An 18,131-nucleotide genomic window follows, 5' to 3' on the forward strand; every position below is an offset into this window, starting at 1 on the left:
GAAAAAAACAAGAAAAAGCAGCTCCTTCTGCATTTTGGGAGAGGCGGGGGTGTTGTTTAAGGCCTCTGCGCCTCCTGCGGCGCAGGCAGAACCGGGCGCCGCTCCAGGCTGGCTCCGCAGGCCCAGCACCTTCACCCACAGGTTCCGCTGCGGTAGCCGGCGCAGACGTCAGTGCGACACCCGCTAGCCGCGCGCCGCGCACGTAGGAGCGGGCGCGGAGGCACGCGGCCGGCGAGGCAGCGGAGCGCGTGCCCGGCGCGCACGCCGCGCTGGAGTCGGCAGGGCCTGGCGGGAGCGCGCGCCCTTCACGTGACCCGGCCGGGTGGCGACGCAAACGACGCGCCCCTCACGTGGTCTGTCTTCAGCCCCGTCGCCGGCGGAGGCGGGCGCGGGTGCGTCCCTGTGGCCAGTCACCCGGCAGAGTTGGTCGCACAATTATGAAAGACTCGACTTCTGCTGCTAGCGCCGGAGCTGAGTTAGTTCTGAGAAGGTTTCCCTGGGCTGTCCTCGTCCGGCGGCTTCTGCTGCCGCCTCCACAGACGCTTCCCGATAGATGGCTACAGGCCGCGGAGGAGGAGGAGGTGGAGTTGCTGCCCTTCCGGAGTCTGCCCCGTGAGGAGAATGGTACGGACCCGCGCAGGCCCGGCGGGGCGGGAGGTGGCCGGGCGCGCGAAGCCCCGGGCCGAGCCGCGGCTCCCGAGGCCCCTCGCCCAGCGCCGCCCTGCGCGAGCTCCGCATCCCCCGGGAGCGCGGTCCCGCCGGCGCCAGCCGCTGGCCGATAAGGGAGCCCCGAGCTCTGTTAAAGTTCACCGTGGCGCGGGAGGGAGCGGGCGGGCTGGCTGGAGGAGAAAGGGAGAGGACACGGGTTTGGAGCGGTGCCCTAGGTGCTGCGCAGCGGGCACTCTACAGGTAACACGTCTGTCCTGGAGCCCCGGCGAGGCGACGGTGCGGGTGGATGTGGCTTGGCATTTTCCGTAGCAAAAGCTAAGGTATCGTGGAGAGGGGGCTTCCCGTGGGCACACGATGTGTTGCCCCAGTCAGGGGGAGCTACTATTTCATCTGTTGTCCTAGGCAGAGATCTGAACTGTAGGTGCAGACTGCAAGGAGGCGGTGCATTGCAGCTTTTGAGAGAACTTTTTTGTTTGTTAAAGGCCAGGGACCAAGAAGATTTCTTTCTTTTTTTTTAATTCTTTTTAATTATTTATTTATTTGAGAGCAACAGACAGAGAGAGAAAGAGGCAAACAGAGAGAGAGAGAGAGCGAATGGGCGCGCCAGGGCCTCCAGCCACTGCAAACGAATTCCAGATGCGTTGCGCCCCCTTGTGCATCTGGCTAACGTGGGTCCTGGGTAGTTGAGCCTCGAACCGGGGTCCTTAGGCTTCACAGGCAAGCGCTTAACCGCTAAACCATCTCTCCAGCCCCCCCAAGAAGATTTCTTACAATAAAGTCATTTAGTTCAAGAACTTGAGCAGGGTCTAGTCGATAGGTTAACTTGTTAAGCTTTCTGCAAACAGTCCCCCCCCCCCCCCCCGCCCCTGTTATCCACCCCCGCTGAAGTCTGGCGCGTTTACTTTGCTCCAGGCAGCTAATTTCAACCGCTTTCCCAAACTGAACCCAGGATCTTGCTTATAAAATACATGTGATGTTAGACTTTGAGTATACAGCCTATCTTCTACCTTTTTGGTAATAAATCCAACACAATCATTTCACCTTTTTCCTAGTTATTATTTTTGTCATGTAACCTAGGCTGGCCTGGAACTTGCTGTTGTAGCCAATGCTATCCTCTGAATTCCGAATCCTCCTTCCTCCGCCTGTGGAGTGCTGGGGTTACAGACAGAGCTGTGATTACAGGTGTACACTACACTACCACACCTGGCTTTACCTAATGATTTGAGACAGGATCTCATTCTAGCCCAGACCGACATGGAACTCACTGTAACCCAGGATGGCCTCGAATTCATGGGCGATTAGTCTACTTCAACATCCTTAGTACTAGGATTATAGGTATAAGCCACCTGGCTGGCTTTTGCTAAAAGGAAAGTTCAAGTCTTTTCCCCTTCGCTAAAGTTTTGAGTTTATTACTTTGAAGAGTTGTATCAAAGCACTTTGGAAGCTGCTCATTACTGTTCAGGGAGATACCTATTTTTTTTTTCTTTTTTAGATGGTGAATAGCATACCTTTGTTCATATTACAAATGTGTTGTGAAAGAAATTAAGATGCATCATTTTTCAAAGCCATTCACTGGTGAATAGCGTACATTTGAACATCTCAACATTTAAAAATATTTTCATATATTTCAAATTTTTATAGAAGAAATTAAGATGCGTCATTATCAAAGCCATTCACTGATTGCCAGTGAGCAGCAGATTTCTTTGTTTTTATTGAAAGCATGTGATTTCGTAGTTGTATCTTAGGTGTCCTTCTCAAATTCAGTCCTTAGTGTCATCCAGTCTACAAACGATTACACCTGGTCTTCAAAATTATAGTGTTGTCAGATTTTCTTCTATTTCTGTTGCCTTTAAATTTATGTTCTTTTCATTAGCAGATAAGCTCCCAAAAGTTGTAGCTTTAGCTATATAAACGGTTAAACATTTGTGGCACATGCTGTGAACTTGGTATTGGTTGTACATGCAGAAACCTGTGGGTTCTGTAAGGAGAACAGTTCCACTTGAGCACTGGAAAATAGGAGTGTTTTTCTTTTTTTACACTGAAGTCCTGACTGTGAGGTGTATGGTTTTCATTACAATTTGCAGTTGTGTGGCAGTGAAATCTTAGGGCATCTTAAAACTTGAGTTCTGAGGTTGGGGATTTAGCTGAATGGATGAGTGCTTTCCTAGCAAGCAAAAGGCCCTGGGTTTGGTCCTTGGTACCAAACCCAAAAGCTTCTTTATTCAAGAATTTGTTCAGGGCTGGAGAGATGGCTTAGCGGTTAAGCGCTTGCCTCTGAAGCCTAAGGACCCCAGTTCGAGGCTCAATTCCCCAGGACCCATGTTAGCCAGACAAGGGGCCGCAGACATCTGGAGCTCGATTGCAGTGGCTGGAGGCCCTGGCGTGCCCATTCTCTCTCTCTCACTATCTGCCTCTTTCTCTGTCACTCTCAAATAAATAACTAAACATAAACAAAATTTTTTTTTAAAAAACCCTGAAAAGAATTTGTTCAGCTTTCTTATGTTTAAGATCAACACTAACCAGAAAAATTCACCTAGAAATATTGTATTCACACTGCATATAATTCTTACTGTTAACTGTTACTTAAAGGCATTTGCTTCTGGTAATCAGTTTCTACTTTGACACTTAAAGAAACAGTATACATTTTTGCTATTTTAAAAGTTTTAATCAGACTGAGTATGGTGGCACACGCCTTTAATCCCTACACTCTGGGGGCAAGAGGTAAAGAGGATCTCCATGAGTTCAAGGCCACCCTGAGACTCCATAGTGAATTCCAGGTTAGCCTGGGCTAGAGTGAGACCTACCTCTAAAAATTAAACAAAAGTTTTAAATCAGTACTCAACTAGGCAGCACATATACCAAAAGTTTTAATAGCCGTTTGACTTAAAGAACAGCACAAAAGAAACAAAATACCGAGATAGATAAATTAAAAAAAAACTTAAGTAGAGCCAGTCTGTAAAAATTAATCTTATACCTACTAGACTTTTTTCCATTTTTTTTAAATTTGGCAATCAGTCATTTATTGATCTAAGTACTGTGGTAGGTAATGGAGGGACAAAGTTATGGTAAACAAGTCAAACACAATCTCTCTCCCTCCCTCTTTTTTCTCTTTCTGCTGGGGAAAGAGCCAAGGACCTCATATAAGCTAGACAGTGCCACTGAGCTACATCCCAGCTCCATACACAAATCTAGTAATCTACTCAATCTGTAGTAATTTATAAAGTAATGTACTTGTTGTCCAATTGAAGATGTAAATATTGCTTCATAGAAGAAACATTTAGTTTCTACTGTGACAGGCACTTGGAAGGACAAATGGCTATGCAAAAAAAAACAGAAAAAGGTATGTTTGGTGCTCTTGTGTTTATTACTGTGGCAAGTGTAGATAAAATCCTTTGGAGAGAAAGGAAAGTGAGCATAGGCTTGCAAAGGACCTAATGGTAGAGTTGAGGTTTTTTGCAGAGTTAATAAGGAATAAGAATTAGCTTGGGGGCTAGAGAGATGGCTTAGCGGTTAAGTACTTGCCTGTGAAGCCTAAGGACCCTGGTTCAAGGCTCAGTTCCCCAGGACCCACGTTAGCCAGATGCACAAGGGGCGCATGCATCTGGAGTTGTTTGCAGTGGTTGGAGGCCCTGGCGTACCCATTCTCTCTCTTCTCTCCCTATCTGCCTCTTTCTTTCTCTGTCTGTCACTATCAAATAAATAAATAAAAATAAACAAAAAAAATTTTAAAAAAAGAATTAGCTTGGAAGTAGGTGAGACATTGAATTGATGGTTTTTAGTGTAACTAGAAACTGACCTTTTCTGAGGACTGTTCTATGAAGCTGAACTTAGTTTGGAATGAGTAGAGTATGGCATATATGGTATTGGTGGGACTGTTATAAAGATAGGAAACCACATGCAGAGGAGTTTGGGTTCTGTTTTAGAGATGCTAGGGATCCACCTAAGAACACTGTGTGCAAGGTAAATTGGTGTGAAGTTAAATTGAGAAGAGGTTCATAAGAGACTGGTAAGTTGAGGGTCTGAAATAACTCCTAGAAGAAAGAAAGAAGGGGTTAAGATTTTCAGAAGTTGGAGAACTTGGTCATTTTTGTTGAATATGAATACACATATATATATGTTCCTAGTAGCTTGGTAACATTGAAACCATGTTATAATTGAAGTCACTGTCCAAAATATGTAGATATAATAATTGAAAGCAATATTTGAAACATACATTAATGCCTACTGGGAAAAAATGCTTATTGGGCTAGGGAGGAGATGTACTCAGTTAATTGCTTAGTGTGCAGGCGTGCGCTTGTATGCCCAGCAACCATGTAAAACTCAGGCATGGTGGCACGTACCTATAATACCAGTGCTGGGGAGGCAAAAGAAGGAGGATCTGTGGGGCTCATAGACTACCTAATTGAGCTAAATAGATGAGCTCCAGGTTCAGTGAGAGTCCTTATCTCAAGGTCAAGAGTGATTGAGGAGGACATTTGATGTTGCTTCTGGTCTTCACACATGTGCATTCTCACATACAGAAATAGATGTATATATGCACACAGATAACACAAAAATGCTTATACTGGTATGTTTAGTAGTAGAGTGCCTAGCATATATGAGGTCCTGGGTTCAATCCCCAATACCACACATACAAAAAAGTTTTAAAATGGTTTACTGAAACAAACATTTGAAAGTTGAAGGTGGATAATTGTACTGGTAATAGATGTTTTATCTATTGCTCTGATATTTTTCCTTTGTTCTAACATAGGGCTATACCCCACACTGGGGGAGGAAAACAAAGATTGACCAGTGAATTTGTGCTGTTATTACTCTCAGTTGAGAAATTCTCCTTCATTTTCATTCATATAATACTGTTAGTTGTAGTCATTAGTGATTTTTGCCATTGATTCACTATTTTAGTTGTCTCCTCTTCTTTTGAGCTTTTTAGCATATTTAGCCTAAAAATAAATTGTACAGTCTTTTTTGTTCCTGTGACTTGTCTATTAAATGTGTATTTTAAATTTGGTTCTTAGAAATAAAATTCAGTGTAGTTGAGATGAATTTAAAGTATAGGTATCATTTGACTATGAGGATTTGAACTACCTCACGGGGATCCATAAAAAGGACCTAAGCTGGTTGTAGTAATGCATGCCTTTAATCCCAGCATTTGGGAAGCAGAGGAAGGAGGAGTGTCATCAGTTCGAGGCTACCCCGAGACTACAGAGTGAATTCCAGGTCAGCCTGAGCTAGAGCAAGACCCTGCCTTGAAAAACAAAACAAAACAAACAAAAGGACTTCTAGAAAGGTCTTTGCATTTATTTTATTGGTTTGAATGTGAATGAAACATTTGATTTGGCAAGTTGAGCCTCTTTTGGTTTTTAAGAATGAGGGTTGGAGAGAGAGCCCAGTGTATAAAGTATTTGCCTTACAAGCATGAGGACTTGAGTTTGATTCCTGGGGAAACAGCCAGGTAGATCCCTGAAGTTTACTATTCAGTTATTCTAGTCGATTTATGAGCTTCAAGTGGATGAAAGAGATGGATGACGGATTGAAAGAAAAACACCGGAAGTTGTACTCTGGCCTCCATATGTATGTGCACACAGGTACCTGTGCTCACACATGAGCACACATGCATGTACACACAGACCAAAAAATAATAAAGGATTGATTATACCTTAAAGTAAATTAGTACTTTTAGAGACTTACTGACTTAGGTTCAGTTCATTTTAGATTTAGAAAATTGCTCTATATCTGTTTAACTTTTGTTCAGTCTATTTTTTGGGGGTGGGGTTGGTTTTTCTAGGTAGGGTCTGACTCTAGCTCAGGCTGACCTGGAATTCATTATGTAGTCTCAGGGTGGCCTCGAACTCACGGCTATCCTCCTACCTCTGCTTCCCAAGTGCTGGGATTAAAGGCGTGCGCCACCATGCCTGGCTCAGTGTTTTTATTTCTTTGACCATTTAGAAGCTTTAGAATCCTGGTAACAGAATTTTGGTGTTTTGGAGGAGAGCAATTCTTACAGACTTGGCTCATCTTTGTCAAGTTACATATAGCCCTTTCTTCTTTTTTTGAGAATGGGTCTAGTTATATTGCCCAGACTAGTCTCCACTTCCTGGGTCTAAGGTAGTTTCCTGTCTCAGCCTCCTGAGTAGATGGGACTATAGTTGTATATTGCTATGCCTGATTTAAAGTCACTATCTTTTATAAGCATCTCTGTTTGTGGAAGGTGAAGGAGTTTTTCCTGTGCTTGACTTTAGGAAACACAAGGATGAAAGTCTATGGAACACTTTTTGTCTCCTACCATTCTGTAACCATGTTAATAACCTAATACTTCAACCATTCAGCTTTCATGGCTGCTGGAAGCCTAAGCCTTTGGGCACCCAGTTACTCAAGGAAAAGAAGAAAAAGACTCTTACACCAAGATACCTCAAGAATTTAGCAACCTTGGGGCCTAGGAAGATGGTTCAGGGGTTCAATGTGCTTGCTTGCAAAACTGCCAGCCCGAGTTCAGTTCCCAAGCCACTGGGTAAGCCTGATACAAAAAGTGGTGCAAAGATGGGCCTGGTGGCACACACCTTTAATCCCAGCACTTGGGAGGCAGAGGTAGGTGGATCACTGTGAGTTTGAGGCCACCCTGAGACGACATAGCCAATTCTAGATCAGCCTGGGCCAGAGTGAGACCCTGCCTCAAAAAAACAAAAAACAAAACAAAAAAAATGTGGTGCAAGGTGTCTGATACACATTTGCAGTTGGGAAGAGGCCCAGTTGCACCTGTGTGCATGTACACACATGCATAAATTAACAAATATTAGCAACCTTGAGGGCTGGAGAGATGGCTTAGCAGTTAAGCTCTTGCCTGTGAAGCCTAAGGACCCCGGTTCGAGGCTCGGTTCCCCAGGTCCCACGTTAGCCAGATGCACAAGGGGGCGCACGCATCTGGAGTTCGTTTGCAGAGGCTGGAAGCCCTGGCGCGCCCATTCTCTCTCTCTCCCTCTATCTGTCTTTCTCTCTGTGTCTGTCGCTCTCAAATAAATAAATAAATAAAAATTTAAAAAAATATATATTAGCAACCTTGAGACCGTAGTTCACTGAATGATGTGCAGTGAAATGTAACAGGCTGAGTTACCTACCTTTCCTAAGAATTTGACAGTGTATTAGAAATAGAAGGAAAGAGAGTGGAGCTAACTGTTACTATAAGGAAGAGACTGGAGAAACATTAATTCTTTTAGTTGAGAAATAGTTTTACATTACTTCTTAATGGTGAATCAAGTCTTACTGATTTTTTTTTTTTCTCCAAAGTGGGGTCTTGCTCTTTAGCTCAGGCTGATCTGGAATTCACTATGTAGTCTCAGGGTAGCCTTGTGATCCACCTACCTCTGCCTCCTGAGTGCTGGGACTAAAGGCATGTGCCACCATGCCTGGCTCTTCTTGATTTATTAAGAGTATAATTTACCATAACTGTTACCCAGAAGATTGTCTTGTCTAAGACAGGTTTCTATATTAGCTAGCAAGTGTTAGCATTTAGATGTGGTTATTCTAAATACTTTACATATGTCAATTATATATATAATCTCTCAAGAAAACTCCTGAAAATAAATACTGCTTTTTCTCTTATTATTTACATAAAAATAGAAAAGCAAAATCGATTGCCAAAAGTCACTAAGTTACTAAGTGATGGAGTAGTTGTTGATCTGCCCAACTAAAGAAACCTGGAGATTGAGCTTCATAGTCAAGGGTATATATATTTGTGTACTCTCAAGTTAAAGATGTTAATGTTAAGTAAAAATGGAATCATTCAAAAATGTATTGCTTAAAATTTTCTTTTTATTGTGGCTGGGGAGATCCTTGTTGCACAAGCATGAGGACCTCAGTTCAACCCCCCAGTACCTATGTAAAAAGCTAGGCATGGTTACCATGCCTGTAACTCAGTGTTGAGGGAGGTAGAAACAGAAAGATCACTGTGCTTCCTGGTCAGCTGGTCTAACTAAAAAAGTGAATCCTAGGTTTGGTGTTCAGGAAGAGACTCTGTCTCAGGGGAAGTAGGCTTAAGAGTGATAAAGGACACCAGACATCCTTCTGGCCTCTGCACACTTGCATAGGGCATGTGGATCTGTACTGTGTTCATACATTACATACATATACACAAACATTGTTTTTATTTTGCTGTATTTTTTTCCAGTGACATGAAACCTGGTAGAATTTCTCCTTTTGCCAAATTTTTTATGCATTAATAATAGGAACAGTTATTTTTACAATTTATATGACTTTTATTTTGACAATGCAGACTTCTTATTCAGATGAATTCTTTGTAGAGTAGAAAAGTCAGTAACAACTCAGATTCTGTGACAATAAATTATATATTAAGAACTGTATAAACTGGGTTGGAGAGATGGGTTAGCAGTTAAGGTGCTTGCCTGCAAAGCCAAAGGACCTTGGTTCGATTCCCGAGTACCTACATAAGCCAGAGGCAAAAGGTGGTGCATGCAACCTGGAGTTCGTTTGCAGTGGCTGGAAGCCCTTGGTGCGCCCATTCTCTCTCTCTCTCTGCACCTCTGTCCCTTTCTCAGATAAATAAAGGAAAATAAAAAACTGTAGAGACTTTTTTTTTTTTTTAAATTTATTTATTTGAGAGTGACAGACACAGGGAGAGAGAGAGAATGGGCGCGCCAGAGCTTCCAGCCTCTGCAAACGAACTCTAGACACGTGCGCCCCCTTGTGCATCTGGCTAACGTGGGACCTGGGGAACCAAGCCTCAAACCGGGGTCCTTAGGCTTCACAGGCAAGCGCTTAACCGCTAAGCCATCTCTCCAGCCCGTGTAGAGACTTATTAATGAATCAACAGAATAGTGTCATACTACTCATAGATAGTAGATTGATCTGGTTTATATACAATGTGGAGGTGTAGGTATTCTAGTAGATAATGCTCTCTAATACAGAAATTTTTCTTTTTCAAATTAATTTGTGTGGTATATCCTGAAAACTATCAATGATCACTGGTGGGTTGACCCATTTAATTCAACAGATCTGCTGCTTTGAGGGGGAAAGTCACTTTGTTAAGGGAATGAAGAATCAAGACTAAAAATGAAATCGGAGACATAAATAGAAGGGAGAAGGGCAAGATTGGGGAGAGAAGGTGGGGAGAAGAATCAGCTAAAATTGTATTTGAAAATACCATAGTGAATATTGAAAACACTGCATGCTAACCAAAAATAAAAATAAATAATATTTCATCTAAAAGACTAAAAATTAGAAATTCAAATTATGTTTTATGATTTCAAGTACACATCATTTTAAAGTAAACTGTAAGGTTGAAGGAGGAGAACATTAAGTTCAGTGCCAGCCTGGACTGCATAGCGAGGTCCTGTGTCAAGACAAAAAGCACATAATAATTTTTAGTTCCTAGGTAGTTGCTTTTTAATTATGGAATTCAGATTTACAAAACAGTGTATATAACATTCTTCAGAAACCTAGTTTAAGAAATAAAATAAGGGCTGGAGAGATGGCTTAGCAGTTAAGCGCTTGCCTGTGAAGCCTAAGGACCCCGGTTCGAGGCTCAGTTCCCCAGGTCCCACGTCAGCCAGATGCACAATGGGGCGCATGAGTCTGAAGTTCGTTTGCAGTGGCTGGAAGCCCTGGCACGCCCATTCTCTCTCCATCTATCTGTCTTTCTCCCTGTGTCTGTCGCTCTCAAATAAATAAAAAATGAACAAAAAATATTTAAAAAACAAAGAAATAAAATAAAATACTTTATAGCCAGGCATTGTGGCACACACCTGTTATCCCAAAACTTGAAAGGCTGAAGCAGGAGAATTGACATAAGTTCAAGGCCAGCCTGAACTATGTAGGCCAGGCCAGCTTGGGCTACATAGCAAAACCCTCTCTCTCTCTCTCTCTCTCTCTCTCTCTCTCTCTCTCTCTCTCTCTCTCACACACACACACACACACACACACACACAAAACTGGATAAAACTGAAGTCTTCCATGTACCTCATCAAAATTCCCTTATACTTTATACTTCTGCAATTAGTCCTTTTTTTTTTTTTGAGAGACAGAGAATTGGCATGCCAGGGCCTCAGCCACTGAAATCAAATTCCAGACACTCGTGCCACCTACTGGGCATGTGCCACCTTGTGCTTGCCTCAGTTTTGTGTGTCTGGCCTTGTGTGATCTGGAGAGTTGAACATGGATCCTTAGGCTTCCCAGGCAAGTGCCTTAACTGTTGAGCCATCTCTTCAGCCCCAGTTTAATCTTTTAATACCTGTTAACTTTTCTACCAACTTCTGTTGTTGTATAGATTCCCCTCAGTAGTATCTTAAGAAACCTTTTAAAGGGTTCACATCTGAATTGTTAACAATATCTATTTATTGATTAATTAGTTAAGCAGTTGACAGGTAATTAAGATTGAGAATAGGACTTGAGACGACCCATAATAGTGACGTAAGGTCAAATAAATTGGACACTAATAGGGGAAACCAAATAATGCAAATATATTTCAACATTTTCTTTAGGCAAGCCTTATTTTTCTTGGCTATTATTTGTGTCATTCTCACTTATTGGTTAACTCTGAATTTTTGATTGATTGGGACAAGGTTTATGCTATGTAGCCCATTCTGGCCTTGAACTTTATATTTTTCTTGCCTCAGCCTCCCAAGTGCTGAGATTGCAGGCATGCACCACCAAGCCCAGTTTCTGTTTCTTCTTATATCTAGTTACTTTGGATTGTGTCTTGATAGAAACTGGTTCTTTTATAGTACCTTGAACTGTATTGGTTTGTTTATAAAGTAGTAGTAGTTACAGTTAAATATTCATGTTGAGTTCATTCAAATTCATTGAAGCTGGAACCTGCAATATGATGGTAATTGAGAGTCTTTAGGGAGTAATGAGGGATAGATGAATCATAAGGATGTGGTTCTGGTCTGGAAATATTACTGTCCTCAGAAGTCATACAAGACAGCATACAGTCTCACTCTTGCACTACCTTCCCTTCCCCACACAGGATGTGGTTATCTGTAGTCCAAAACATAACCCTCACCAGACACTGGTCTTGCTGGCATCTTGATCTTGGACTTCTAGTCGTCAGAACTGTGAGGAAAACACATTTCTATAATTTACACCACTAAGTCTATGGTACTCGTTGCAGCCCACACAGACTAAGACCATCATTGTTTAAATTGATTATACAACCAAGCTCTCTTTCCTAGACCAGGCAGCAGAAATACCTATAATTTTGTTCAGCTGGGTGCTTGGGAGTCTACCCTATTAGTCCATATTGGGAGTCTATCCTATTAGTCCATATTGCAGTGGGTCAGCTAAATGTGTGCAGAGTTCATGTGCAACAGTTAGGCCTCATTTCTGTAATGTCCCTCCTTTGCAGAAAATTGCCCATCAACTTGTTCTTGGTGTTCTGGCTCTTCAGATTTTATTTTTATTAGCATATATGAATTATATATAGTAATGGTTTCATTATGACATTTTCTTACATGTATATAATATGTTTTGATCATATTCACCTCTCTATTCTCTCTTGTCTCCCTCTCATCCCTTTCCTTTTTCCAGATGTTCTGCTTCTTTTGGCCAGTAAGACTGGAATTTTTTAAATTTAATTTCATTATTTTTTAAATGATTTTATTTAGTAGGTGAAGGAACTTGAATAGATTACTAGGCCTGTCAACTTCAGGGTCCCATTCTTTAAAAAATTATTTTTTTATTTATTTGAGAGAGAAAGAGACAGACGGAGAGAATACGAATATGGATATGAATGGGCACGCCAGGGCCTCCAGCCACTGCAAACAAACTCCAGACGCATTTTCCCCCATGTGTATCTGGCTTACGTGGGTCCTGGGGTCCTTTGGCTTCGCAGGCAAGTGTCTTAACTGCTAAGCCATCTCACCAGCCCAAGACTGGAATTTCTTAAAATTTTTTTTGTTTATTTCAATTTATGTATTTGAGAGTGACAGACAGAGAAAGAGGCAGATAGAGAGTGAGAGAGAGAATGGGTACGCCAGGGCCTCCAGCCACTGCGAATGAACTCCAGACGCGTGCGCCCACTTGTGCATCTGGCTAACGTGGGTCCTGGGGAAATCGAGCCTTGAATTGGGGTCCTTAGGCTTCACAGGCAAGTGCTTAACCGCTAAGCCACCTCTCCAGCCCCCAAGACTGGAATTTCTATCTATAACAAGCCTGTTCATGTTTACTAGGTATGGGATGGGGCCTCTCTGCAGTCAAAAATTTGTCTTCAGCCCTGGATAGATGGTTTAGTGGTTACAGAGCCTGATGGGGTGGGTTTGATTCCCTTCTACCCATGTAAAGCCATCTGCACAAAGTGTCACATGCATCTGGAGTATATTTGTAGTGGCTAGAGGTCCTGGCATGCCCATATTTATATTCATATTCTCTCTATCTCTGCATATCAATCAATCAATCATTTTAAAAGGTTGTCTTCAAAACTTGGAAACTCAGTACTGTTTCATTTCTTTTCAATGATAGTGTCTTCACTGAATTCAACTCAACAATTTGGCCAATATGGCTAGCCAGCAAACCCCAGGATTCCTCTACCTCCCCAGAGCTGGTGTAATAGATGTACTTGCCATGCCTAGCTTTATTTTTAATTTTATTTATTTGGGAGCTAGAAGAGGGGGAGAGGGAGAATGGGTACACCAGGGCCTTTAGCTGCTGCAAACAAACTCCAGATGTATGTGCCACTTTATGCAGCTGGATTATGTGGGTCCTAGAGAATTGAACCTGAGTCCTTTGGCTTTACAGGCAAGAGCCTTAATCATTAAACTCTCTCTCCAGCCCCATGCCTTGCTTTTTATGTAGGTGTTAGGGATCTAAATTCAGGCCCTCAGAATTACATAGCAAACATTTTACAGATTGACTCATTTCCCCAGCACCATAGTACTGTTTCTTTATCTTAAGTTGATTGTTTCTAGTTTCTTCCTGCTTTTTGTTGCTCTTTGGTATTTGGAGTAATTGTTTTTAATTGAATTTATTTTTTTTTGGAGAGCTGGGCGTGGTGGTGCCCACCTTTAATCCTAGTACTCAGGAGGCAGAGGTAGGAGGATTGCCATGTGTTTAAGGCTACCCTGAGACTACATAGTGAATCCCAGGTCAGCCTGGATTAGAGTGACACCCTACCTCAAAAAAAAAAAATTTTTTTTTCTAGAGCTTACGATAATTATCTGTGACTTGCTATGTATCTAGAAGCTCCTTGTGATTTTAGTATGTAGACTAATAGAATGTATATAGTTGTATAAAACACATTAATTTCTACTTGTTACCTTGAAGTGGAATCTTGTTTTTAAGAATCTTTCAATTTTTAAAAAAATTTTGCCAGTGGAAAGGCATTCAGGTACTAACTTGTTTGGAATGTGGGATGTAATGATTTGTAATATATAAGGTTTATTATATTTTATTTTTATTATAAATTTTATGTTGTAACATGTTTATAATATATATATAATATAGTAAGGTTTATTTATAATGTCCATGTCCCTTTCTGCTGGTAGACTAATAGGAAGAATTGATAATTTATAGAATTTTAAACTGATAATTAGCATGGTTAAAATTTGATTACATGTTATTGTACTAAAACACTGTATTGATCATTTGTTTAATCCTGAGAGCAATGTTCTCAATTAGATGCTGTCATTCTAATTTATAGGTAAGGAAATAAATTGGAAACTTGTGCAAGGTTGTACATATAACAGAGCTGGGATACTAACTGAGGTGAATCTGACTCTGAAACTGTTCAGTAACTATGGATAATCACTGATATTCTTATTTTTATAAATAGTTTTTATTTATTATTTACATATTTGAGAGGGGGTGTTCCATGGCCTGTAGCCACTGCAAACAAACTCCAGACACATGTACCACCTTGTACATCTGTCTCATGTGAGTACTGGGGAATCAAACCTAGGTCCTAGGCTTTGCAGGCAAGTGGAAAATTCCACACTTGACCACACACAAGTCACAGTTAAAATGAAGAGACGCTAAAAATATTTTGTGAAGTAACCTTTGTCAACTCAAAGCAAAACTCCCCAAAAAGATTAAAAGATAGTTTATTCTGAGCTAAATAAGAATGACCATTGCTTGGAAACATGGGTTCAGGTTGCTCCAAATGACATGTTCTACTGTGGAAGTGGTTACATGAACTTCTGTAGTCAGAGAACAAAAAAAAGAGTTATGAATCAATGTATTTACCAAATACATTGGTGGGAACATCGAGTAGGTAGGTTACAGCAAAGCATGGAGGGATTTAGGTCCTATCCCCAAGGCTTCTCATCATGTATATGCAAATAATCCAGAATCTAAGACACTTGATTATTTTTTTATTTGCGAGAGAGAGAGAGAATGGGCATGCCAAGGCCTTCAGCCACTGAAGACCAACTCCAGACGCAGGCACCCCCTGTGTGCATGTGCAACATTATGTGCTTGCATCACTGTGCACCTGGCTTACATGGGACCTGGAGATTTGAACATGAGTTCTTAGGCTTTGCAGGCAAGTGCCTTAACCACTAAACCATCTCTCCAGCCCAAAGACAATTTAGTTTTGTTTTTTTTTTTAAATTTTATTTATTTGAGAGAGAGAGGCAGGTAGAGAATGACACTCCAGGGCTTCTAACTACTGCAAATGAACTCCAGACACATGTGCCACCTCGTGCATCTAGCTTACATGGGTTATGGGGAATTGAACCTCGGTCCTTAGGCAAATATGCAGTTTTAGTTGTTTGTGAATTTTTTAAAAAAATTATTTGAGGGAGAGAGAAGGAGGGAGAGAATGGTCATGTCAGGACCTCCAGCTGCTGCAGACAAACTCCAGATGCATGTGCCACTTTGTACATCTGACTTATGTGGGCCCTAGGGAATCAAACCTAGGTCATTTGGCTTTGCATACAAGTAGCTTAACCACTAAGCCATCTCTCTAGCCCTAGTTGTTCATTAATTTCTGTTACTTGAGTCTGTCTTGTCTATAAAAACCATATAAAGGCTGGAGAGATTGACCCACTGCTTAAGGCACTTGCTTAAAAAGCCTAATGATCTGGGCTGGAGAGATGGCTTAGTGGTTAAGCGCTTGCCTGTGAAGCCTAAGGACCCCTGTTCGAGGCTCGGTTCCCCAGGTCCCACGTTAGCCAGATGCACAAGGGGGCGCACACGTCTGGAGTTCGTTTGCAGTGGCTGGAAGCTCTGGCGCGCCCACCCTCTTTCTCTCCCTCTATCTGTCTTTCTCCCTGTGCCTGTCACTCTCAAATAAATAAATAAAAAATGAACAAAAAATATTTTTAAAAAAAGAAAAGCCTAATGATCTGAGTTCAGTTCCCCATTACCCATGTAAAGCCACATGCACAAAATGGTACATGCATCTAAAGTTCGTTTGCAGTGGCTAGAGACCCTGACATACCCATTCTTTTCCTCTTTCCCAACCTCTCACTGCTTGCAAATAAATTTAAAAAAAATAATAAAGGGCTGGAGAGATGGCTTAGCAGTTACAGTGCTTGCCTGCAAAACCAGAGGACTTCTGTTTGATTCTCCAGGACCCACATAAAACAGATGTACAAGGTGATGCATGCATTTGGAGTTTGTTCACAGTGGCTGAAAGCCCTAGTGTGTCCATTTTTTCTATCTCTACCTTTTTTCTTGCTCAAATAAATATATAAAAATAAGATATTAAAAAAATAAAAAATATTTGAAAAACCGTTGTCAGTAAACTATGCTGTTGTAGTTTTTAAAATTTAATGTATTTCAAAAGACTTCAGGGGCTGGAGAGACGGCTTAGCCTGTGAAGCCTAAGGACCCGGGTTCAAGGCTCGATTCCCCAGGACCCATGTTAGCCAGATGCACAAGGGGGCGCATGTATCTGGAGTTGTTTGCAGTGGCTGGAAGCCCTGACATGTGTATGTGCGCTCGCGCGCGCGCGCTCTCTCTCTCTCTCTCTCTCTCTCTCTCTGTCACTCTCAAATAAATAAATAAAAATGAACAAAAACTTTTTTTAAAAAAAGACTTCAGCACCAGCCATAGTAGCACATGCCTTTAATCCCAGCACTTGGGAGACAGGTAGGGGGATCACTGTGCGTTTCAGGCCACCCTGAGACTACATAGTGAATTCCAGGTCAACCTATGCTAGAGCGAAACCTTACTTCAAAACACACACACACACACACACACACACACACACACACACACACAACACAAAGGGGGGAAGGCTGAAGAGATGATTAAGGCACTTACCTGCAAAGCCTCCCCAGATACCATGTAAATCAGATGCACAAGGTCACACATGCACACAAGATGGCACACATGTCTGGAGTTAATTACAGTGGCTAGAAGCTTTGGTGTGACAATTCTTTCTCCCTATCACTTTCACTCTTGTTCTCACTCTTATAAAAAAAAAAAAAAGCCAGTCTGTTAGGCTTGCCTCAAAAAAAAAAAAAACCTTCAAGAATTCAGAAGATTATACACACACACATATATATTTATGGGCATAGCAAAGGAATATTTAACCAATACAAGATTTAAACAGGGCAAACATCAAACTCTGTAGGACCAAGTCCAACAACTCTAGTCAATGACAAGTCTCCAAGCCTGATAATTCTTATCAGCAACAAGTCTGTGGAGTTCTTATTCTGCCCCTTCTGCTCTGCTACTCACAGTCCTAGAAAACTTCATCTGGGGCTGGCAGCTCTCCTTGGCAGCCATCTCATGGTCCCGGCATCTTCCCTGGGTCTCCACTGCAAAACATGGTCTATTCTTATGGCTTCATTGGGTCTCCATGCAGGAATCTAGCAAACCTGCTTCACACAGCCCATAGCTTTTTCCAGAACACAAGACCACGTTGCAAACTTTTCTGCATTTCTTATACTCCATAATACCAGGTGGGGTTACCAATTTGTTTATCCAGGGGGCAAATAAAGGACACTTTCAAGAACAGGACACTCCTTCAGCATTCACAACCTTCCAAGAGAGTCTACATTCTTCCTGTTGCCCCAGTGTGGATCAGCTGGCACAATCTCAAAGTTTGTAATCTCTCAATTGCAGCTGAATGGGCAGCAGTTTCAGCCCAAAGATTTCATTTCTATGCCATATTCCTCTGCTTACACCAATCCATTTCTACACAAAGCAACCCTGCACAAGTTCTCAGGATGGGGTTATAACAGCAGTCCTCTCACATAAGCTGCTTCTAACCCAGTCCAGGCAAAGCTCTTTCTCACCTTCATAAGCCAAACTTCATAGTCCTTAGTTCTTAGTGCGTACAGGTCTTTCAACTCTGACCAGAATAGTCCATCAAGTTGTACTTAATAGAACTGTAAGGCTTCTCTTAGGCCAAGGTTTCAAATCTGTCCACATTCCTGTTGAAAATGAGCTCCAAAAGGCCAAAGCCACATAGCCAGGTGTGTAATAGCAATCCCACTCCTCTGGTACCAACTTTACTGTTGTAGTCAGGTTCACACTGTGGCCAGAAAATACCAGACCAAGAGCAG

The 18,131-nt window shown here is 41.9% G+C and overlaps 1 protein-coding gene across 5 annotated transcripts in view; it reads left to right on the forward strand.

Moving 5' to 3' along the window:
- The first annotated feature begins 360 nt into the window (after window positions 1-360).
- The window catches only part of Trpm7 (transient receptor potential cation channel subfamily M member 7), a 153,182-nt gene continuing 135,411 nt past the window's right edge, over window positions 361-18,131 (forward strand). For all 5 annotated transcript variants that reach the window (XM_045157143.1, XM_004669724.2, XM_045157145.1 and 2 more), the window contains exon 1: window positions 361-624. In XM_045157143.1, the coding sequence (XP_045013078.1) occupies window positions 622-624 (3 nt within the window). In that variant the 5' untranslated portion in view covers window positions 361-621. The remainder of the gene's footprint in view (window positions 625-18,131) is intronic.

The sequence above is a fragment of the Jaculus jaculus genome, chromosome 8, assembly GCF_020740685.1.
Source record: "Jaculus jaculus isolate mJacJac1 chromosome 8, mJacJac1.mat.Y.cur, whole genome shotgun sequence".
NCBI lineage: Eukaryota > Metazoa > Chordata > Mammalia > Rodentia > Dipodidae > Jaculus > Jaculus jaculus.